The sequence below is a fragment of the Chroicocephalus ridibundus genome, chromosome 2 (assembly GCF_963924245.1).
Source record: "Chroicocephalus ridibundus chromosome 2, bChrRid1.1, whole genome shotgun sequence".
NCBI classification, from domain to species: Eukaryota; Metazoa; Chordata; class Aves; order Charadriiformes; family Laridae; genus Chroicocephalus; species Chroicocephalus ridibundus.
In genome coordinates, this window is record NC_086285.1 from 52104602 (window position 1) to 52129308 (window position 24707).

At 38.9% G+C, this 24707-nt stretch overlaps 2 protein-coding genes across 6 annotated transcripts in view; one reads left to right on the forward strand and one right to left on the reverse strand.

Moving 5' to 3' along the window:
- Positions 1-4: 4 nt before the first annotated feature.
- Positions 5-17873, forward strand: MLH1 (mutL homolog 1). 2 transcript variants are annotated; one of them, XM_063325486.1, is made up of 19 exons: positions 5-271; positions 696-786; positions 908-1006; positions 1965-2038; positions 3129-3201; positions 4336-4427; positions 5776-5818; positions 6407-6495; positions 8030-8142; positions 8726-8819; positions 9775-9928; positions 10676-11034; positions 11811-11959; positions 13659-13767; positions 14603-14666; positions 15215-15379; positions 16155-16247; positions 16635-16748; positions 17293-17873. In XM_063325486.1, exons 1-19 carry the CDS (start codon positions 165-167, stop codon positions 17458-17460), a joined length of 2250 nt encoding a protein of 749 aa, XP_063181556.1. In that variant the 5' UTR covers positions 5-164; the 3' UTR covers positions 17461-17873. The 2 variants fall into 2 exon arrangements, with proteins under 2 accessions (XP_063181556.1, XP_063181557.1); XM_063325487.1 differs by lacking the exons at positions 5-271; positions 1965-2038 and having other exon boundaries at positions 768-786; positions 17293-17791.
- Positions 17874-19862: 1989 nt separating this feature from the next.
- The window catches only part of STARD3NL (STARD3 N-terminal like), a 37674-nt gene continuing 32829 nt past the window's right edge, over positions 19863-24707 (reverse strand). For 3 of the 4 annotated variants that reach the window (XM_063325491.1, XM_063325490.1, XM_063325488.1), the window contains 3 exons: positions 23769-23867; positions 21114-21183; positions 19863-20351 (listed from right to left, as the gene is read on the reverse strand). In XM_063325491.1, coding sequence (XP_063181561.1) covers positions 21131-21183; positions 23769-23867 — 152 coding nt within the window. In that variant the 3' untranslated portion in view covers positions 19863-20351; positions 21114-21130. Of the gene's footprint in view, positions 21001-21113; positions 21184-23768; positions 23868-24707 lie in introns of all 4 variants that reach the window. The other variant, XM_063325489.1, reaches the window with a different exon arrangement.

Below are 24707 nucleotides of genomic sequence, written 5' to 3' on the forward strand. Positions count from 1 at the left end.
GAGAGCCGCTCGCTTGAGGAGGCGGTGGGGGGCGGGGCGGCGAGCGGCGTTTTGGCGCGAGCGGGGCCCCGCGGCCTTGCTGCCCTCGGAGCCTGCCCGCCTCGGCCGCCATTTCCCGCCCCCTCCCGCCCCCTTCACCGGCCCGGGGTCCGGTCAGGGCACTGATGGCCGGCGTGATCCGGCGTCTGGATGAAGCCGTGGTGAACCGCATCGCGGCCGGCGAGGTGATCCAGAGGCCGGCCAACGCCATCAAGGAGATGATCGAGAACTGGTGAGGCGGGGGAGCGCGCAGGTCGGGTACTGGGTTTGAAGGTAAAGTCTGTGTGGGGTTAAAGCGTGCTGCCTGGGCTAAGTGTTCTGAGCTGCAGCAGCCGCGTGAAAGCCAGCGGCCCAGTCTGCAGCAGGTTTCGGTAATGGGGAGAGAAGGCCTGGTTCTTGGGCTAGGCACCTTCTTAATTTTTAAACTTCTGAAAAGTCTTCATTAATTGTTGTGGATGGTGACTTAGCATAATATATCCCTGTAGTTAGAAGAAAAAGGAAGGAGACAGTAAAGACTTACTTGAAACGATGAATTTCAATATGAGTAGCAAGTAGAAACAACTTATCACTTGTACGAGAAAAGCTGAATTTAAAATCAAGGCTATGTGGTCCTTTATTCTCGCCCTGCTCTAAAATTACCTTCTTGATTTCTGCAGCTTGGATGCAAAATCTACGAGTATCCAGGTGGTAGTTAAAGAAGGTGGGCTGAAACTCATCCAGGTCCAAGATAACGGCTGTGGTATCAGAGTGAGTAAACAAAGTTGACAGTTGATGTTCCATACTACCTTTTTAAATTTGTTTCAATTCGTAAATGTTTCTAATCTCAAAAAAACTTGGAAAGTGACTATTATTTGTCCCTTTCACATAGAAAGAAGATCTGGACATTGTATGTGAGAGATTTACTACGAGTAAACTGCAAAAATTTGAAGATTTGGCTAGTATTTCTACATACGGTTTTAGGGGTGAGGTAAGCTCTTTGTCAAGGTTTTGAAACTGTTGTTATCCTGCTGTAGCAGGGTTTACATACTGTCCCTTTCCCACTACTCTTTACAGAAGGTTCTGTTTTCTGAGAGAGTCTGCCGTGTGAATATAGTTCATAATACATTTCTGTGTCTTTCGAGATTAGATGGATGCCTAGGGAGAGGTATCTATTCTTTTTGCTTTCTGGAGTAAATTTTTTTTAATTTTTTCAAAAAACAAGGCATCTTTTGTCAAATGTTGCTTCAGGAACCTACAGGTAAAGGCAGTGAAAGGTTTGAGTGGAAGGTGAATCTTGATGTCAGACGCTTAGCTAAATACAATACTTTAAATATTTGGAATGTACGCTTGTCTGCTTTTGCTATTAGTCAAATTTAGTATCTCTGATCCCTCTGATACTACTTCTCCAGACTGTTGTAGACTATATCTAAACTTGTCTGAAGGAACAGTCCAGGAGTTCTGCTTTTCTCCTTCAGATGTTCAAGAAGATATATAAACGTGGCCCGTGTATACAGATCCTTTCATGTTCCAGAGAGTAGACTGCTTGAGTGCTCTCCTCATGTGCTTTCAATATAATCAGCTCCACAGCCAGTGGAGTCTGGTCCTGAGGCTGGTTTCAGCAGGCTGTGTAGATGAGTGCGTTGAGGTTTCTTGGAAAACCATTGTAACCTAACTTCGTAATACTACCTACAGTCAGGAGAAGAACTTGGGCAGGGATGAGAAAGTAATGGCTAAAACCTTGCAGCTGTTTTTCTTAACATGAAAGAAAGAAAAATGCACAACTGTAATAACTTTGCAAATTTATTTTAGTTATGTTGCATTTTCTTTTAAGGGTTTTTGATAATTACTGGCAAGTGGTATATCAAAATTTAGTGATGCCGTTTAAAGCATGGACGGTCCTCTGGTCTCCAGAGCGAGGTTTACACAGATGCTTTCTCTTTCTCTAGGCACTGGCTAGCATCAGTCATGTTGCCCATGTTACGGTAACAACTAAAACAGCTGATGCAAAGTGTGCATACAGGTATGCTACCTATTATCCAAGTGACTTCTGCGGCATGTAATAATGAACAGATGTATCTAATTCTCTTTTCAGTGCTCTTATTAAGGAGTAGGGATGGGGTAAGAAATTATGTGTTTCTAGGGTAGTTATAAAAAAGACCCAGAATGTGAGAAAACATAGTTTAAGTGATTTTTAGTCCAGACTGTAAAGGTAAGCTTTAGCTAAACAATGTATTTTATAAGTTGGGGCTAGGGGAAGCTTAAAGGGAATTCTACTTTGGCAGCCAGTGTAGGGTGAACTTTTACCTTTTTCTCCGTTACAGGATAAAATGATGCATATGCACAGTCAGCATATATTGCAAATTTCATAAGTCTCTGAGCACAGGAACTCGCAGCTTAGTTTGCCTATTATTCTGAAAACTTACTGTAAATATAAGCAAGCCTAATACATTAATTTCTCAACTACTTTTAAGAAAACGAAGGGATGAAAAAAAAGGAAAGCTTTGCATCTTGATTTTTCAAAAGATTGTGTGGCTATGGTCTTTCTTGCATTAAGTATGTAGGGTATATGAGAGGGCAACAAAAGTATGCCCTTTGAAATTATGCATCTGTATAACTTGCGGAAAGACCTAATTGGGTTAGAAATCTCTTATGCTCAGAATCCTGTTATAGCCAAAAAGGAAACAGGTTTTATACGTAAAGTCAAGATTTTCTTACTAGTATAGCTGAAGTGTAAATTCTAGTGGAAGAATTTTTATTAGTTCAGGTCTGGCTATAAAGAAAGATAAAATACAGTAATCCTGCCCCTACAGGAAAAGTCTCAGTAATACAATTTCAAAACATATATTCCACTATCTTCCCCCTTTTTCTCTGCTGTTATTCCCATTGTGCCACTGTCCCTCTGGGTCCTAAGGTCAATGAAGACTGTTTTCCTTTAGCAGAAAGGTGGTGGCGGGGGGTGTGTTGCCGCCAATTGTCAGTGTCACAGGTTGTTTGCTGGGAAGAGCGTGATGATGATGGGATTGCTTTTGTCTTCTCCCTTCTGTCATCATCTGTCTGTATCTGCTCCCCTGTAAATCCAGATGTCTGACAACTTTTTATTTTCTGCCTAGAGCTACTTACAGTGATGGAAAAATTAAAGCCCCTCCAAAACCCTGTGCTGGAAATCAAGGAACTCAGATCACGGTGGGTTTTTGTGCCTATTCTCCCTTGTCCCTTTTCTGTTCCCTGGTCATTACGCTTGCACCACTTAGTGGTATGTGTTACATTGTAAGGTACATGACAGTATCACCTTGTAGAATATTTTCCAAATGATGTTGTTGTGTGGTTTTGTTTTGTTTTCTTCACCAAAGGCAGCAAGGTAAATTTCAGAAGATCCTCTTTTGTGGTTGGTTTTTTTTTCGTTTTTTTTTGTGTGTTTTTTTTTTTCCATCTGAGGGTGGCATAGCCACTTACTGTCAGAAATATTTCATAATCCTTCTGGACTGCTGAAAGCCTTAATGGACAGTTAGGGCTACAAGAAGGTCAGAACATGGAGGAGTGGTCTACGTTGCATGAGCCGGAGCGGGAAGATGAGGGCTGGCACAGGAAACTGCAGAACTGTTGCTTGTTTTTCAATCGTATCTTTCGTCGATTATACCGAGATTTGAATGTGGGTTGGGATTAGGATTGGCATTAGGATTATGAAGGATAACGAGCTCAGAATGGGAAGGAGTTGTCAGTGAAGGGGGGTGGAAAGTGGAAGCACGTCCTTGGGAGTCAGCAGGTGTGAGTTTGTCTTGCAGTGGGAGCATAAACCCAGCAAACTTCACATGTCAATGTTCAGGATAATGTGTCTTAAAAAAGAAGCTGAACTTTGAATTTCTGCCTTTCTCAGTATAGCAGAAAAATAATTGGCCTATTGTTTAAGTAAATAGTGAAAATGAACGGTTCAAGCTGCTGTTTTAATGACATTAACAGCCTTGATTGCAGCAACTGTTTTAACGTTTATTTGCATTTCATTAAAACATGGTGTAATCAAGGGATCCATTGTCATCTGCTGTGGAAAGTATTTAACTTTCGCTGAAAAGTGAGCTGTAGAGTTGTTGTTATTGGTAAAAATACAGATGTACCAAAATACTTGAAAACATACATTTCTCTGGAGTTGCATTTTGTTAGGTGAACCTAAGCAGGTAAGGAATAAATTGAATGTTGAACCTCCATAAACTAAAATATTCACAGAAAATTCTGTAGTACCTATTAAGAAGATGGATTTAGATTAATTACGTAGTAAGAGGAGATTTTTAAAATTATCTTTAATTGTTATCTTTTTCTCTGTAGGTTGAAGATCTCTTTTACAATGTAAATACAAGGAGGAAAGCTTTAAAAAATCCAAATGAAGAATATGCCAAAATACTAGAAGTTGTTAGCAGGTAAACCGAAAAAGGGGACTCCAATGTTTTATACTGCCATGGGGAGTACTGGGGTTTTTCAGAGGGACTGGCATATGTGTGTTTGGTATCATTTTTTTGTTTTTGTTTTTTTTAACTATTTGTTAATGTGCAGTGTCAGAGAACCATCCAATTTGATACAGAAAATCCAGAGGAGAAACAGTGTATCCAGTCTATGACTATTATCAGTAAGAATTCCAGCAAACAAAGGGTGATAGGCTTGAATGAGCGAACTCTCAATGAACTTGAGCTGAATAGAATCCAAGTGGAAACTGTGCAGGAGCATTGAGATTTGGCTGAATATGAAAAAGCTGAATGGTGATACCATGGCCTCAAAAAAAAAAAAAATCTTAAAAAATTCACGTTAGCTGGCAGATCTTCCCTTTCTGGGTCCCTTTGATGCATCTTTTGTCATGTGCATTGGCTTTGTAAGCAGGATCTACACAATTTAACAAAAAAAAAATGCTTTACACTTTCAGTAAACAAAAGCTAGCAAAGAGTAGCAAGAATGTATGCTAAGTGTTAGCCTGCCCCCCAAATGAGCTATGTTAGAGTCTTTACTGGCTAGGCAGACTTCAGCCAGGAGGTGAAGGGTTAGGTCCCGCTGCTCCGTAGAACAGGCAGCTCTGAAGCCTTGATGAGTTACAGGCTTCCAACTCATTGTGGGTTGTTTTTTTTTTCCTATTGGGATTTTACATCTTTTCGTTTTGTTTTGGTTTTTTTTTTTCCCCTATTGAATTTTTGAATTATTAACTGTCCTGGTCACAACAGTCTAACCTCTGTCTGCATTTTAACATTTCTTATCTTGCAAGGTTGTACTGTGTGTTCTTTCTCACAACTTAGCAACTTTCCTAAAAGTTTGAGCCAGGGTTATGCAGCTGTAGTGTATCAGAACTTGGCCCTGGGATCACAGGCAGCTGAACCATCTGGGTAGGGGGAGTTAGAAGGGCGAGCCAGCCATTTTTTCAGATCCGTCTCCATAGTAGTTGATACTTGATTCTGTTATACCGGGGAGGTTTTGCAGTTCTTCTGGTTAAACCAGTACAATGAAACTGAACTAAATGAAACTTCTATAGAGGTTGATTAATTTTTTTTTGAGAAATAAGTAAGCTGATCCTTGAATTTCATATACTTACAGGTGAGTTATAAATAGAAAACATTTATTTTTATAGCTGTTTAGTCTACAAAAGCTTGGTTTGGCTAAAGTCATGTTACTGCGTAACAGGAAATTAAATTATTTGCCCCCATTACCAGCTGCTTCTCAGCATTCAGGGAAAATAACCTTTTGTTTTTGCACATACTGCACTCTTACGTTTACCTGTTTTTTCAGGTATGCCATCCATAACTCGGGCATCAGCTTTTCGGTTAAAAAGGTATGTAAATAAAGTGTTTATAACTCACCGTGTATATGTATGTGTATACCTGCAAATGCCAGAAAACGTGCACTGCATCTTTTGCAATGGGAATAGTGTGTCGAGCCTTCCCTTGTACTGAAATGTTGACATGTACGTTGATGCAGTTTGGATGGAAAACACACTAGCTAAAAGTAAACAAGACGAAAATATATTTGTCAGGAGTTTGGAGTTTTCTGTGTGGTCAACATCTTGTTTTACCTTTATGAGCTGTTTCATCTTATGAGAGTCTGGTTACTAATTACTGTGTGAAAGAGGATGGGGTAGAGTACCTTCGTTCTGTGGCATTCTTGGTAATTATTTACTGAACTGCTTATATTCCTCACTTTCAAAGATGGAGTTACTAGCCCGAGTGGGTCTGCTGTGATCTAGACAATCTTGGAATCCTGTGCCATTTACCATCTATTGCTTTTCTGAACACAAATAAGTAAATAGTAATTGATGTTATGTCTCATGCCTCTTTTAGAAATTTTATTGTTAAGTTCAGCGTCTTTCTAAAACTTCAGCCAGAACTGTGAATTGATTGATACTAACTTCTGCTCTCTTTAGCAAGGTGATACTGTATCAGATGTCAGAACCTTATCAAACGCCTCAACAGTGGACAACATTAGGTCCATCTTTGGAAATGCTGTTAGCAGGTATGTCGATGTCAAGTTTCCTTTTGATGTGAAGTTTTCTAGTAAATCGCTTTTTCTTTCCTCTTTTAAAGAACATGGTCTGTGCTAACTTTTCCTGCTTCCTTCAAGGTGAATTGCAGAGAAGAGGGAGTGTTGCAATAATAAAGCTCTCCGTTGCCTTGTAGAGTGTGACTTTTTTTCAGTATGTTGAAGGAAAGAGGGAAGGTGCAAAGCTGTTCCTTTTAATGCGCTAAAAGGGAATCATCTGCTTGTAACTTTCTGTGTGCTCTTTTAAAAAGAGCAAGCTGTACCTATGTTCTCTACGAGTTCCTAGTCTCTTCCTATGCCGTGAAAATCTTGCCACAGTCTGCTATCTGATAAATTTTGAAGTTTCCTCAAATTCGTTTTTCTGAAATCTTTTGGTTTAATATTTTGACGAAAGCTATGTTAACTGAGGCTGAATAAACCTGGCAGAGAAGTTGGGGGGGAAAAAAATCAATCCTCTTTTGAAAATGTATCTGCTGCTTTAGGAAAAAGTCTCTCTTTATAAGACATTCAGCTGTGAAGAATTCATCGAATGGACGTGTGGAATGGATTTGTTCCACTAATACTTGGGTGTCAATTTGATTTGGATACTAAAATCACACTTCATGTTTAAGGAGTGTAACTTTTAGTACATGGAAACACCTTTATGAAACACAGCAAACTAGAAAGGCTGTTTAGTGATGAAGTTTGCATTGTTGTTTGTATTTCTTTGTTATGCTTTTTTTTTGTCTGCTACTAATGCTTGTTTGATACAGTTTTTCCTTGGTACTGTTCTGAATAAATTACCCATTTCAAGTTAAATCAGTTTTGATCAGATGTTTTGAAGTCAGACTTCTATTTCACCCAATTTCAGAGGGTGTTTAGTCTAGCTTGTTATTTCAATTTAAAAAACAAACACAAATAAAAAATGGTACTCAGTATATGTTGACATTGCTTTGGAAATAAATAGCTCATAAGCCTTTTGTATGTTAACTTTAGAAGTTGGCGTAATGCCTTGTTAGAGAGTTGTGCTCACCAACTACCAGGATGGATTAATAAATCATGAAAGTTATAAAAACTATTATGAAAATTGTTAATGTTAGGATCTGATGCATGAGCAAGAAAAAAAGTGTTTATGTTTTTATAACTTCTTAACAGCCCACCAATAAATATTAGACTGGCAAAAGTGGACAGAGTAGGATGAAAAGGAATGTTCTTCCTTGGCTGCCGACAACTCTGAGGTGTCCTTGTCTATCACTGTCAGTGACTTGAGCAGTGAAATGCATATTAGAATTATCAATAGATCGTTATAATATTATGGATACTGTGGTAAGTTAAACAATGCAGTTCAGGTTAAATAATTTTTGTGACTTGGCAATGAATGTTTGAACTCTAAGATCATTCTAATGTTTTCGTTAACTGTGATGTAAATAGAATGTAGAACAATATATGGCTACCTGTGAGTAACTATTTGAAATTTGCAGCAACAGAAGAGTTAATTTTTTGTGTGTTTCTGTCAACCTGTCAATAGGGAACTGATAGAAGTGGACTGTGAAGATGCAAGTCTGGCCTTTAATCTGAAAGGCTACATCACAAATGCAAACTACTCCGTGAAGAAATGTATATTTTTACTCTTCATAAACCGTAAGTTTAAAAAAAAAAAGCAGCACGTTGTACAGTCACATGTTTCTTACACAATAATCAGGACAAAACTTTTTGAAGAACTACAAAATGTATGAGCATTCTTAAAAACATTGAAGAATAAATATTACAGTTAACTGTAGGTTAAAGTGTTTTTCTGTTTGTAATGTGCATCGTGTTTTGCACTCTAAATAGTAGAAGGCAGCTAAGATTGGGCCTAAAGAAAATTCAGCTTGAGGAGTATCGAGGTTATGATTGGGTCCTGCCAACTTATGCAACGTGGTCTCTCCATTCTGTAGCAACATTGGCGTGGGATGCCAATGACTTGACTGTATGATATAATGAAAAGGTAGTCTGGTTATTTCAGTATTTGTGGGGAAAAAAATGCTTCTAAATATAAAACATACTAAGAAGATATTGCCTATTCCTGGTTTTATATGAAGAATAAATAGAGGGGAGAAATGGGTATAATAGATGCCCGTTGAAGATACGAAGCGTGAAGATGTTGGTCTGAAGGAGTAGTTGGGCGCTGTGCAGTGTATTTCAGTGGGGCTCTTCAAAAATAGCGTTTTGTTCTGTGTTTCAGATCGATTGGTAGAGTCAGCCGCTTTGCGGAAAGCCATAGAAACTGTGTATGCTGCTTATTTGCCCAAAAGTACGCATCCATTCCTATACTTAAGGTAAAGTAATAGGAAGAAGTAGCGTTTTAATGCTATCTTGTAGGATATAGCTAGGGTGAGTGGGTTTAGAAGGACATTTGTGCTCTTGATAGTAGCATTAAGCATTGCACTGAGGTATTTAATTGCCAGACAGGAGATAATTAAATGAGATTAAAGAAGTCTCAAGAAGACAGGCCTTATTTTCAGAAGTAGTGAGTGTCTGTAGTTTCAGCTTAAGTCCTGTCATATTATGGATGCTCTTCACTTAAGAGAATGGGTTACGCCAGGAATACAGCAGAGCACTTTAAGACCAGTCAGATCACTTATTCCAAACTCATTGCTGGGATTTATATTTGTATCTGTAACTTTAACAGTTACTGTTCTTGGTATACTAATGCAACAAAAAGAAGTGAAATGAATTGCATACTGCTTACAGGAAATAAATAATTTTTTAAAGTAATGGCAAAAATTGAACAGAAACCGTCCTCTAAAAATTGGAGAATATGACCTAGAGTGGAAAACTTGGCTTTGTAATTGCTAAGGAACTGAATCTTGCCATTCACCAGTGAAACTTCCTGATATCCAGTGTTTTCTAACAATAAAGTTCTTTTAATTGAATTCCTGCTTGGGAATATTGCTAAATGACAAGCCATCAGAAGGCATTAACTCATGAGATGCTGCAAGTAAAAGGTATTTCTAAAAATTGTTTTCTAGTAGTACAGTGGAGAACTTGGTTTAAGCTTACCTGTGTAAGCTGAGTTTTGGTGAGTTTGGAATAGACTTCTTCAGAGTAATTATTTTTTAATACACTACAGTCAGATTTGTTTGGTGTAACTTCAGCAGGTTTCAGGACTGTTTTGGCTTCTCTGCATGCAGTAATGGCCCTAAGTCTGACAAATTTTGTACTGAACCAATTTATGCCCTTTCTGCCATCCATGGGGAACTTTAGGTTAAGTTCTTTGAACATGTTTTCCAGCCTGGAAATAGCCCCCCAGAATGTAGATGTGAATGTGCACCCTACAAAACATGAGGTCCATTTCCTTCATGAAGATAGTATTCTAGAGCGTGTGCAACAACATGTCGAGAGCAAATTATTGGGCTCTAATTCTTCAAGGATGTACTTCACTCAGGTGAGAATACATGTTTCAAATGACCACAGCTCTGCACTATTTTAACTGTTGTGGATACATTTACTCAGTTCAGTAGTACAATTTATGCAGTGATTGATAGTCATCAGTGTTATAGCTTGACGTCTTTCCTCTGTTTCAGGGATGAAATTGCCTTAATATACCAGTGTTAACAATGTGGCAGTGAACTTACTGGAGAAAAAGTGCATGAAAACATTTTACATAACTTTCTGTCAAGTATCTGTTCAGTCTTTTTTTTTTTTTAGTTTACAAGTATATTAGCCTTCACATGTGGTAAATTGTTTTTATTCTGCCTTGGTTTATGTGAAATGCAGGTGTCTGAGGAAATTTGTTGTTCTATGTATTGGACAACACTTTGGATTTAATCTAAACGAAAAAATCAGGGAAGAGGTTTCCTAATCTCTCTTTATATAGAGCATAGTATATGAATTATGATATTTAAAAAAAAAAAAAACCTCTGTGTGCTTTTTTACATCAAAGATTTTCTCAGAGACAAGGGAATGCTAACTAATGATTTTACTAACTGCCAAGATGGTGACGTTCATGCTATGTGCCTAACAAGTGCAAAGTTGGCAGCCTGTTTAGGCAGTTGATGCTGTTGTAGGGCTTGAAAGTTACTTGCTGCTGAGCAGTAAGATGCTGTGAGAAATGTGGCTGATCTTTGTGTTTTTTGTTTTTTTTTTTTTCTTGTTCAATCTCTTCTCTTTACTTCCCCATATCTGAACAAAGACGTTGCTTCCAGGGGCTGACTGCTCTTCCAGCGAGGTTGTAAAATCCGCAGGAAACTCCTCTGCGGTTACCAAAGGAACTGGTGATAAAGTTTATGCCCATCAGATGGTCCGCACTGATTCCCGAGAGCAGAAATTGGATGCTTTTCTTCAGCCAGTGAACAACCCCTTGAGTACAGGCCCCACCGAAGGGACGATGGAGGTTAATGCAGGACCTCCGGAGGGTGCGGTCAGGCCGCAGGATGCTGAAATGGAAGACATCAGTGATATAGTTGAAATGGCTGATGTTCAGGAGGACACGGCAATGCCTGGGGGGCTGAATGACAGTGGACGCTTGTCTCCTGAGACAGTGCCTCCTCGGTAAGTCTCATCTTTCCTGAGGTCGTGCAAGGCTACCTATTTATTTCATGGCATGTCCCTGAAAGTGAAGATTTTTCTGATCTCTTTGGACTTCTGCTTTTTCAGAAGGAAAAATTTTCCTAGAATAACTTTCCATGGCATTTTATTGACAAATTAAATTCCATCTGTGAACTGTAAATTACATAACTTGTGATTTTTTTGTAACTGGAATGGAATTCCCTTGCATGCTGAGAGGCAGGAAGCAGTATAAATAATGATATTAACTTTAGTTTAGGGATACTGGTCTGTCTGTCTTTGGAGGCCCTTCTTTTGTGGGAGGATAGAAACGACATCACTGAATTTTGCAGACATCACCCTAGTAAAGGTAGAAGTGCTGTAATCTTTTCATGGCTCGTGCAGGAGCTGTTATGAGAGGCTAGAGTCTTCTGAGGGAACCTTGTTTCCTGCCCCCCTCCCAGTATTACAGAAAACTGATCATGAGAAACCTCAACGCTTTTTTGATGTGTCCTTTAGAAGCCGATTTGCTTGATGCTTAAACAACAGATGTCTGATGTGATTGGTATTAGAAAGTCGTAAATTCTCTTATGAACTATCTTTTCCTAATAGAATATGCCTTGGAAGTAAAATGAAACAGGTTTTTTTCTGGGAAGCTTTGGGAGACTTTCTGTGTTTCCTGGGTTAATGCACAGCATGTGAATTGAGCATCCCATCTGTTGGTGTGTTTTTCCTATGTGATAGGAGAATTGAACTTAATTCCTTTTGCTTTGGTATTGCAGAAAGAGACCACGGGAAGACACGGACGTAGAAATGGAGAAAGATGACACCAGAAAGGACATGACTGCTGCCTGCACCCCTAGAAGAAGAATTATCAACTTGACCAGTGTGTTGACTCTCCAGGAGGAAATCAGTAACCAGGCACATGCAAGTAAGCAAGCCTTTTGCTTCTCAAGATTATTGTTATTCCACCAACTAAATATGATTGTTTGAACTGCTGAAGAAAAAGATATTTAAAAGGTGGCCCGGTCAGTTCACTGTGCCGCTACGCGAGCTTTTAACAAAAAAGCTTGGCAAACATCAAGGGACAAACTTTGAACAGGCAGCTGCCATACTGAGCCACGGTGGAGGCTAAAGTTATAAAAACTTTCGTGCATCTTGTTAGTTGTGTTACGCATTTTAAATAGTTTGCAAACCTTAACTTGCATCATAAGTAATAACACTATAAAATCACAGCTTGAGAAGCTATGTTATTTTGTAATTTTCGAATAGAAATGGCAGCTATGATACGGCCATTGCAAAAATTTTGCTTAGTCGCATGATTGTAAAGTAGACTGGGACAGGCTTGATAATTATCGTTTTTTATTTACCGCTTTTGCTTTTCATGCGTATCTGTTCCACTTACATGAAATGATGACACTGCTGAAATACTATTCTCTCCTCTGGTAAGAGTTGTTTTAGAAAAAGGTAACAGGTTTACAGTTCTTCCTAGGGTTGTTTCCCTCTTGCCTCTTTGTTGCCTTCAGAGTCACATAACCCGTATTATTCAGTTAGTGTAAACATTCTGGGGGTTTTGTTGAATTTATTTTGATTTTTCTGGTAGTAACAACTGTGGATGCTCCATAGCTAAAATGGCTAGACTAACAGACATCTGTAATAAATAACTCTTATATAAAATTGCTAAAAATCTTCATCTTTAGAAAGCATGTACTTGAACTTTACTTGTGCTCGAGAGAAGTTTTGCATTAGGCTGGTAAGTCTGAGCTGGTAATTCCACATCTGGCTGTCACTGTTTAAATACTGAAATCAGAGAATTGTCCCTGAGCCATAAAACGTCCAAAAATGTCTCCAAATACATGGTAGAACTTGTGCAGGTGTTTGAGCTTGTGTCTTGTCTTCACATGTGTAAGAAATACCAACAGGAGACCTTTGCAAGAAAAAAAACACTCTTCTCGCAATATTGTATTCCTTTGGAAAAGATACCAGTGGAATTTGGGTAGCGTAGTGCCTTGTACATGCTGTGCCTGCAGTGCCAAGCTCCTGTAACGAAGCTGCTCCCAAGGACTGCAACTAGTGACGCTTTTTTGTGTGGAATGCCTAGAACAAACTCTTATTAAGGAATCTGAATTCTTGTACTTCTTTTTTAAATATATATATATAAATGAGAAGGCTAGAAACTTATTTTTGGAGAGATAAATAAATAAATTATGGACCTGCTCTATCACACTTTTAATCTGAGAATTCTAGATCTTGTTGCAAAGTTGGTTTACATCTGCGGTTTCCTTTGTGTGTCTGTGTTCCCTTATCTATCTCCTGTGGCTGGAAATGAATTTTGAAAGGCTGTTCAAGGCAAACAGATTTATTTTTTTTTATTTGCATTTGTATTTTAACTGTTCACACTTATGCTTTAATATATATAAGTGTATGAACACAAATGATTAATATTTCAAAAGATGTGGATAAGTAGTTGTACAGGCCTGTAAGAAGAAGTAGGAGTGTAGTAGTGACTGAACAGCGATCTGACACTTTAACGCTAAAAAGACACAAACCACTCAACTAAATAAATTTGCAGGGTTGCAAATATGAAATTATATCCTTCTGTTTCTTCCCCACCCCCTCAATTGTTTCAGGTCTTCAGGAGATGCTACACGATCACTCATTTGTTGGCTGTGTCAGTCCTCAGTGGGCCCTGGCCCAGTATCAGACAAAACTGTATCTTCTCAATACAACAAAACTCAGGTAAAGCAGCTGTTGGACTTGTTGGCAGTTGACATAAGTACCAATTACGAAGCTGATTAGAAGAAGGAAGGAAATGACAGGAAAAACAACATCGTTTTGTTGTTGTCTATCTGAAAAGCCACGAGGCTAAAGATTAAGCAGTCAGTTCAGAACAGTGGAAGCCAGTCTAGCATGCTTGGGAAAAGTTGCAGGGAATCAGTGTAATTAAAATGCCAGCTACTGTATCGTGCGCTCGCGGACTGGGAGAAGGGAAAGACATTTTATTGGCTTCATGATCATCTACAGCAGCAACTGGTCAATGGCACGCTGTATAAAGATGAGCAAGCAGAGGCTTCAGAAAAGTCAGGTAAAGTGTTGTATCCACTTGGGTTAAGAGAAGCTGCAGGGCACGAGCGTAACACAAAGTTTGTATTATTGCTTATGCAGCCTCACAGGGCCAGCTACATAAATTGTGAAACAAATAAGAGAATGTACTTAAGATAGACATGTCTGTCAACTTCTAAGCTCCGATGCATTTCTTGCAGTGCAGCAAAGGAGTAGAGGTTGAAATATAAGGTATTACTTGGGAATAAATTGATAGCGGCTGCATGCTTGTGTATGTAACCCTTCTGCACCAGTGTGGCTCATATCAGAAACCAAGAAACAGATTTAACTGTAAACATCTAGGTAGTGGGTGTGAATCTTTAACTAAACAGTTTAAGTAAGATCTTTGTTAATATGAATGGATATTCGTGTCTCATTTTTTCCAAGATGACCCTTGCTTTCCCCTTTTAATTATGGTAACTTAGAGGTGTGTGATCCTGTCCGTATAACTAATTTTTGTCCTTCAATTTAGCCAAGAACTCTTCTACCAGATACTTATTTATGACTTTGCAAACTTTGGAGTCTTAAGGTTGTCTGTAAGTATAACTTTACATTATATCCTATATAAAAAGATATATTTTCTTATTTATTTACCATAAGCCTGTCCTTTCAGACAAATGTATAGTTTTACAGTTTGGTCTCTTCCCCACTATAACAGTGATGTTTCGTTTCTTTTACAGTAAGAATAAAACGTAGAAAACTCCCTGTTAGTAATTTTGTAGCTACTACTGTAAGCTGTCATCCTGGCTGCTTGCTGTTAGTGTCACTTCTAGATATTCACCAATTCTTGCTGTTGCTCATCACATTGGGACAAATAGTTAATTTAAATACACAAACAATCAGGAATACAATATTGATTGCTAGTGTTTATTCTGTCAATATCACAGCACTTTCCAGGACTGTGGACTACAGAGTTTTGTATCAGAAATTCATGCTTCTTAGGCTGGTTAAGATAAGCAGAACTGTTTGCTCTGCAGGCCAGAAACAGTATATTGCTATTAGTTTATATGTGAGGGAAGAAGTTATGGATTTCCAACAGAGCCTGTTGATCATTTAACAACACTTTTGCCTTCTCTGTTTTCAGGAGCCAGCTCCTTTATATGAGCTTTCAATGCTTGCTTTAGAGGATCCTGAAAGCGGCTGGACAGAAGAAGACGGCCCAAAAGAAGGGCTTGCTGAGTACATTGTGGAGTTTCTGAAAAAGAAGACTGAAATGCTGAAAGATTATTTTTCTCTTGAAATTGATGAGGTGACTGCGGCTGTTACTTCTGACAGTAAATGAATGGTGGACTTCGCAGTGTTAGATTTACGGTTGGACTCTATCTTAAAAGTCTTTTCCAACCTAAATGATTGTGTGTTTTGGTAACAGAGAACCACAGTAGTTTGCTTGCAGTACTTAGTAAGAACTAGCTCCAGTAAGATTTGGGTGGTTTACCCCTTTCATTAAAAATCCTCAAGACTTAACGCTGCTTTTAGAAGGGCACTACACAAAAAAAGTTTATATTTAATTAGTTACTAAATAAAATAATTTAGTTATTGCTTCCATAACTAGAATGCAGATTTCTTGTCCAACAAGGTGTGCAGCTTAACCAGCTCTTTAGCTAGGCAGGGCTACAGCATCGCTGCTGTTCTCAGTGTTGTCTTTTTTTGTGTGTGTGGCCTAATGCATCCCTTACTCCATACAAAGCCGAACAGCTTCATCAAGCATCACATAACCCAGACTATTCACTCGGATGCTCACCTGGGAAGTGGGATCTGTGTAGTCAGTGGTTAGAGGTAGAGGAGGAGGTTGAACTCAGGCCTTCCTGAGCTGGGTGGCTTAAATCCAGGCCTCATGAAGTTAAATACCAACACTAACCTCCTACTGCAATGTCTGCCTGGCATCGGGCTTTAAGAACTTGTAACTTTAGATACCCCTAAGGCTCACTAAATTTGCTAAGAATCAGTCTTACAACATGCAACAGTTTTGGTGCATTTACTGCAAGAATGAACAGTCTTACTGAAGCAACAGTGTTGCCTTGCAGGAAGGAAACCTCATTGGGTTACCGCTGCTGATAGACAACTACGTTCCGCCGCTGGAAGGACTGCCTATGTTTATCCTTCGCTTGGCCACAGAGGTATATTCTCAACGATTTTATGCAATCGCAAATGACTTTTTCTATTTAGGAAAGAATGAAGTGAATCAAATTAATTCATCAGCAGCTGCAAAGGAAAGGCTGGAGTTGGATAAATGTACTGTTATGTGCTGCTGACGCTTTTGCTGTGGTTACTGATGAGTTGTGCTTTGCCTTTGCATTCATAACTACTGATTGAATGAGAATATATTTTTATATGAAAGCCTGCATTTCTGCCTTTTTTTTATTGTTCTACACTTTTACCTTATCAGCACAAAAACAACCAAGACATTATTACGACTTTTCCATATTAAGAATCCCTAGCAAGTCTGACTGCTACACAAATTCTATTAAATGATTCTTTTTTCTTTTTTTTTTTTCTTTTAACAGGTAAACTGGGATGAAGAGAAGGAGTGTTTTGAAAGCCTAAGTAAAGAACTAGCTATGTTCTACTCCATTAGAAAGCAATATATAATAGATGAAGCCAACCAGACAAACTCTCAGGTACAAGAATATGTAACCAGTCCTATGATCAAACTAACACCACACAGTAAAGTTCTTTTTCAACTACAGATTTCTAGTCCCAACTCTGCTTTCAGTGAAGTGACTCAAGTAGCAGTGGGACAAGATTCTGAAAGACTGTGGCTTAAATTTTCTGAAGTTTTATATGTATTAAGAGAAGCTTTTAACTTTTGGTATTACAGGGTATTTAGAGGCCAAGGACTCTTGGAATACTTTGTATTGAGTTTGGGATGTATTTTTTAACCTGTTGAGCTATGATAAATTCCTCCAGAAGAATAAGGATGCAGATAGACACAAGCAGACTGTATTTTTAGTTTAAGTTAATCTGCGTAATCATTCAGTTAAGTTGGCGCATTCTGCAAGTGACTTTCCAGAGCTTAAAATTAACTTGAATGTTTAGAATGAACTTTTCTAATACTAGCACAATTTTACAATTGCTGGAGTCTTACCTAAGTTTCTTAAGGCATGCTGTCCTCTAGAAAAAATAGAATTTCAGTTTGTCCTTTTTTTTTTTTCTGTATTTTAGAACGAAGACTCTGACTCTGGTTCAACAACATGGAAATGGACTGTGGAACATGTGCTTTACAAAGCTTTTAGGACTCATCTTTTACCTCCTAAACACTTCACAGAAGATGGCAACATTTTGCAGCTTGCTAACCTGCCTGACCTCTATAAAGTTTTTGAGAGATGCTGAGCAAGAAGTTATTAGAGACTGGTGCATATTTAAAAAACATTCATGCTACGTTCTGTTTTACTTAAAGGATAAAGCTGGAATCTTGATGGAGGAAAGAAAGAGGGGATTTAATACCATACTTACATGGTAGCAAATGGTCTGTTTTCCTTCTGTTGATCAAAGAATAAAAAGAATTGTTTTATCTACGTCTAAACCCAACTGAAGTTTCTAAAATGAAGTCTCCACTTATGCTTCGAATTTCACTATTCAATATGCTGATAGAGTACGAAATGACAACTAGCTCAGGGTATCAGTTTGGCCAACAGCTTGCTGGGTTTGGGGGGGGGGGTTGGGTTTTTTCCTTTCTGGTTCTTCATTCAAATCTGCTTCTTGAAACAAGACTCGCTTCAAAACTGTTTTTCAAGCCCAATAAAAAGACCTGTAAAAGAAGACCCACCAACAAACGTGGAGTAATTTCCTTGGCAAACTACCCGTGTATGAAAACAGGGCATCTCATTTAACTCAATATACAAAGAACCTGAGCCAGGCACTGGAAAAAAAACATGGTTTATGGAGAGGCTTGCAAAATCTTTACCTTACATTTGCCATACAGTTATTTGTGTTTGGTATAACAAAACGCCTCCACCCCACAAAATGATTTTCTGTCGCTCATGCATATGCCTTGTTCTGCTTTACAGGTAATGATTTTGTATTAATCTCCTTTTCCAAATTTTTCTGAGTACTGAACTGCAGGAGGAAGCAGGCATGGAGAACAGGTTGCATCTCTTAGATTTCCAGAGGAATTCCATATTGCAGACTGAGGAAGGTGGTCAAATGAAGTCATGCACCTAGATGGAATTTTTCAAATCCTATCCCAGATGCATTTTTCTAATTTGAGTTTAATACTTGCTGGAACATTCCAGCATTTTAAATTACAGATGTTAATTTATTTTTTTCTACTAATGATTTATTCTTACCTGCATCCTCTGAAACAGAAGAACGCTTGTATGTCTGAAGTGACTTGATCCTGGCTTATTTTTTTTTTTCATCCAGCAGTCACAGAAGAGAATTTCAGAACTAGCATACTAAAGCCAATGTAGCCACTTGGTGCATTCACTGTATGTTGATCTTCAGTGTGAAGGAAGACAGACTGCCTCATCTTTCAGTTGTACACTTAATTTACAGAACTGTTATTTGGAGCAAAAAGGCAGGTGATGATTTTATTGTTAAAGCTCGATACCAATTAAGGTGAACTAAAATAGCTGTGAAAATATTCTCAAAAGATATGCTTAAATGTAGCTCATGCAGACTACAATAGCATAATTCTCATCTCCATCTCTTCCCCTCCTTTCCCCTTGTACTGCCCCCGGAATGGTCTTTATTGTGTGCTGTAGCCTCACCTCCACCAGGACAGCTAAGCAAGTGGTGATGTTTGTGACTCAGGCCCACTTTTAATAAATGATCTCCCAGCCTACCTGCTATGTCTCATACCCAAAGCTTAAAACATAAATGAAATCCTGCATCCACACAGCCCTAAACAGCGCTGAACACAGGTATCCATCTGCAATTTCCGGGGCTCATCAAGCTCATGGATGAGAGTTTGACAGCTGCAAAGCCCCTGCTGCTAGTTTATTGATGAGACTGAATAAGGGGAATCCAATGCACGTTTTAAAGCTTTCAGGACTGGCTTTCGGGTCGTGCTTTTAGTGGAAATATCTTGTAAACTGAAAGAGTCACTACTGCTTCAAGGAAAAGCTGTGACTGGAAGAGACAGACAACCGCATATCCCGTCTTCTACCCACTATGCTTCTGTTCCACAGCAGTGCAAATATCACAAAGCAATATATTCCATCTGCCCGAGTTACCATGTGAAGAATATGTTGGTATTTAGTATTTGCTGTGCGGGTTGCTAATGAAACCAAATAGCTCTATAAGGAAAGCAGCAACACTTTCCTCTTTAGGTAGGAATCAGGTGTTACCAAGAAGTTTTTTGATCAAGCATCGGTTAACACTTAAAATCTCTATCTATCTGAGAATACATATCTTATACATACACACCTAAACTGAACTCATTGAGTCCTCGATCGACTCCCTTCCTTTCACTACTGAGCTAACACCAGTGTTAGCCAAGGCTCACTGAATCCAGTTTCCTCCTTGAACCTGAAGAACATCCACCACCAGTGCAGGAGCGGGAACTAAGTTATTTCAAAAAGCTCCTTGCATCCTCTTGATAATCATATGCAACAGAGAAATGATGTTCTGCTACAACTAATGCTGCATCCCTACAAGCAGACAAACAGCACTAGAACATGTTTTGCACAAAAGCGGTGCGAACTGGAATCCGCATTACCCCACAAGAAATAAAGGAGTGGTACATGTGGATTTTTAGTTGATAAAGCAACAAACTACCATAATGCATTACACATGTTTTAACATTTTTATTTTAGAAAGTGAACATATCCATTAAAAAAGAAAATGCATGGAGTTAAAAAAAGTAAACATAAAACTAATGACAAATTTGCAATAACATAAAATAAATTTACCTAGTGAGTCCCAACAATCATTAAATATACTTCCACCATAGAGAAGTTTTACTTCATTATATTACCGGTCTCTTGATTAGGTACACAAGACAACACTTTCCAGTAATTACGTAGTCATTAGAAGATCAACTTCAGGAATCACTAAATAATAAAATACATCATGGACAAGTATTTTCATACCACCTGGGAGGCAACCTAATATACATATGTCACCAAGGTACATCTTTGTGAGGTATTACAGTACATGGGAACCATTCCCTTTGCTTTCTAATGAACAAATTCTCCTGTCAGCAGCTCCACCAGCAAGTCAGCCACAGACTCTGTTGCCAGTTTCCAAACCCCAACAACTTCCCTCAAGAGATTTTCTCTCTGTAACAGATGACACAGGTCAGGATGAATGAAGACGTGGGTCAAGAAAACAGGTATTGAAAACGGGGAGGCTGAAAAGAAAAGGTCATCCAGTCTTCCAGAGGAGCAACAGAAGATTTCAAATCAGAGGCTTCAGCTTCTCAAGAGCATTGAATACCTCCCCTAGCTTGAGCTTTGCCATGTGTGGTGAAGTGAAATGCATGGGGCAAGATAATTCCAAAAGTAAATAAAGTAATTTCCAAAATAAGGAAATCATGTCTTATATTTAACCAAATTACACTACATTTTAAGACGCAGCTGCTCCAATGTAACCCATTTGTAGTATTTGAACAGACTAAGGAGGGGAAATACCAAAGTAGTTTTGTCCATGCAATCTTCAAGATGAATATATTTTTCCCAGACTTAAACTAGAAGAAAAACTCTTCCTAGCACTCTTGCATTGCCATCTCCAAAGAAGTATCTCTCCCCACTTCCAAAAAAGGAGCTTTTACACATCTGGTCCACCACTGTCCTTTCCAGGACAGACAACAAGTAAATGCTGGAGGTGCTCCAGCCCCAGACTGCAGCCTTTTATACTGTACTCCGGAACATCGCTCTCAGACCCCTGGGCCCAGGTTAACCAGCACTCTCAAGAGCCCGTCAGGATTTCCTTTTGAAGGTAGCAAGCAAAGACAGACAGACTGGGTTCAAATTATTTGGGAAGGAACCAATAAGAAAAAAAGTATTTTTAGGAATATTCAGGTTCTATACAAAGGAATTTACCTGCTTTGTCATATTTGCTATACAACTGGTTTTTCACTGTCTTGTTTTTCTTCAGAGTCTTCATCAGATCCTGAAAAGGAAGACAAGAATGCTATTATATCAGTTGACAGAAGAAGGAAAAAGGAAAAAAAGCAGACCACCACTGGTAATGGCTTATCAAAAGGCAATTCAAAGCAACTATTTCCCATAAAAATATTTTCTTTTTATTTTACATGCCTTATCTTTTTGGATGTTTCACATGGAAGGTGTTTTTTAACAGTTACTAACCCCAAAATCCAACCCTGGGATCATTCTTTGAAACAGCTACCCTGTCAGCAGATTCAGTTCGCAAGCGCTTCAAGTTTTCACTACAACACACTCAGGACAATCAACTCCACATTTTCTCTATAACAAGCAGATTCTCCCCCTTGCTACATTCTACTCTTTGGAAGAAAACTTCAGAAGGCACTTTCAAAGCACCCATAAATACAGAAATTTGTAAAGCAGTATCTAGAGTTCTGTCAAAAGATCATCCCACCCTAAGCCAGAAACCAAACAGCTCCCTCTGCCTCTCCCTGCCCAGTTCTCTTCTCCTCATCCCCCTGCCTGCTCTCACCTCTCTGCTGTGACAAAGCGCTGGAAGGTCCCAGAAAGAAAGCTTAGCAGGTCACAGGGCTGCGTGCCCAGGGACACAAAGAATAGCATACCTGCCTTTCATTTTGAAGCTCAAATTGTACAGGAACTGTAGAAACTTATTCTTTCAAGGCTGATTTTCCACTTGCTACCTCCAGAATGATAACTTGGCAACCAAGTCTAATGCTGAAGATGAAGGGTCAACCCACATAAAGAAGTGGATGGAAAAGGGTATGGCCCTGGACATGTGCATCTTCAAGGAAGACATAAAAAGGTAACTATGCCGAAAATACCAACAGAGCTGTTTTAAATGTCACCTCCCAACAGCAAAGATTTGTTTTTAGACATGTTGCCACGTCAGCGGAGGGGTTTATTCTCCTCTGAACAATCATGAGGAGTAGTTTATCTCTAAATATTTTTCCAATCAATATGTAAGGCAAATTGACCAAAAATTGCTGTCTTAGAGCAATCCCTAGTTTGTCTTATCTGAAAGAAATGCACAATTTGGAAAAAAAAAAATTAATTGTGAGTTATTTTTACTGTACATCATCTATCAGTTTCAGAATACTTTGTGACTACCAGTATGTGTGTTGTAGTTCAAATGTATTCATTTGACTGTTTCTTCCGCTTCTCGTATCCATAAAAGGTGCTTAAACAAATGTACTTGGCAGTTAGGGCCGACTAGGAGAAGGCACATGAGCTGTCACTGAAACCCAGGTGACGAGGAGCCATTCGGTAAGCTGAAAGCAATGGCACAGTCATATACCTGTAGTCGCCACACGCATGCCGGGGCACGACAGCTCACTGCACATGCGACACTGACCCAGCCAAACTGCCAAGGAAAACCTGTTAGCTCCTCTTAACGCTTTCTCTCACACTGTCTATTCTATTGCCAAAAAAATCCCAGGCTGAATCCAGTATAATCCTACCATTTTTCCTCAAGACAGACTCACAGCTTTAGCTAAAAAACATTTTCACTGCGAATTGTTAGTTATACTCGACATGGTCTTAATGCTTTGTCACCCCTAGATGGGGCTCTAAGTCATCCATTACGCCAAGATGCTCAGCAACCACGGGGACAGCCATTAAACAGAAACCGATCACCAACAGGTATAACTCTCTAATGCAAGGCAGGCAAACGTATCTGTAGCAATTAGCAGATATTAATATTTTAAATATATTGCATAGTACAGCACACTGAAGAAGAGATTTACATTTTAGGGGAAAAAGACTGCCACAGGATTTGGGGGTTCACACTGCATCCTCAAATAACTCAAATCCACTCAACCCTTCAAGAAATTACTCGTCCTTGAAACGCCTGCAAACACATTCTTAAATCTCGCATATTTCCATTTATTTTTTGGCTTACCCGGCTCACACCTCCACTAGAACAAAGCACATGATAATGCAGAGTTAAGATGTAATTAACACTTGCCCTCAGTTTAATACACCCACACAGCTAGCCTTTTTACACAGAGAGGGCTTTCTCTTTTTGTTACGAGAAAGGAAAAGAGCCTCTGATTGAAAGGTCAGTTTGCTTTAGAGCAGTTTCAGGTTCACTGTCTATCCTAAGATTCTGTAAAGCTCCAAGCTCAGCTGGATAGTGCTGAATAGGGCTGATAGGGCTGAATAGTGCATTGCTGCATAAACCATTGTTAGCAGATAAGAGACCACAGAATCATCGAATACCTCAAGTTGGAAGGGACCCATAAGGATCATCGATGGCAGAAACAAAGAACAATCGCCTCCTTGCAGCTGCGGTACCATTTTCTTTCAGACTTACCTTGGTTTTTCTGACACCTTTGGGGCATGTCAGAAGCCCCACTAACTATGTGTATTGTAATTAATCTGATAGGTAGTAACTAAACTGAATTATTCAATAAAAACCAAAAAAAGAATATTTAATTTTAGGATTGTAAAATACACTAGAAAATATAATTTTTTCCCTTCACCCTTCCTCTGCCTTGCCCTCTGAAGGGGGTGAAATATGCAGGAGTTTACTGTCAATATGAAAAATCATTCACTATGTGCCAAAATAACTACCTGCTACAGATTCAGGAGGAGAATAGAACTGCCCATCAGAGAGGACTCCTGGGTGAAGAAGAGCTGCTCGTTCAGAAGCATCCTGTGCTATCAAAAATCCTAAAAGGAAAAAAAAACAAAACCAAAAACCCCTGAGGGCTATCACATGGCATCTTAAAGATCAAGTATTGATGAAGAATCTTAAGGACTGACGTATTATATTAGTACTCCTAACAAGTTACTTCTATAAGTAAATACCTCAGGAAAAAAGCAAACCGCTAATTTAACATTTATGTCTTCTATATAACTTCAGGCAGCAAAGGAGACACACTCTAGCAAAACAGAGGTACTGTACACATGAATTAAGGAATCCTTCTAATACTATACGCAATTGCATGATTAGGATGCCACATGTAAATTCATCAATATTCACTGGCTAACTAAAACCCTAAAATCTGTTTTTAATGATCAGTGAGCTGCCATGCATAACCAAATAAACTATTTTCTCACTTTGCCACTATAACACTCCTCATTAATGGCTTGCTTTCGCGTATCTGTCTCAACATTCCTAGTTACTTCAACCTTCAACTCCTTTTGGCTCAATTTCATCTAAAATCAGGAAAATTATTTGGAAATGACATCTAAAATCAGGGAAATGATTTGGAAATGACATGGGGCTATTCTGGTGTGTTTAATATAAAGACAAAAACCAAAAGGGGCTGGGAGAGAAGCTAATTCATCTCATCCTTACTGCCATCAACACGGCCTTCTGATAATAACAGGTCAAAGATGACATTTTAGGTCAACATAAGGCTATTGAACTTCCACCCTTTACTCTCTGCCACATAAGGACTGACGCGGGGCGGGGGGGAAGAAAACCTTGATGTTTTACTGAATTAGGAGAGCTATCTGAGGTAGCCAGCAGTTAGTAAGAAAAAAATCTCTTTCCAAATCAAACTA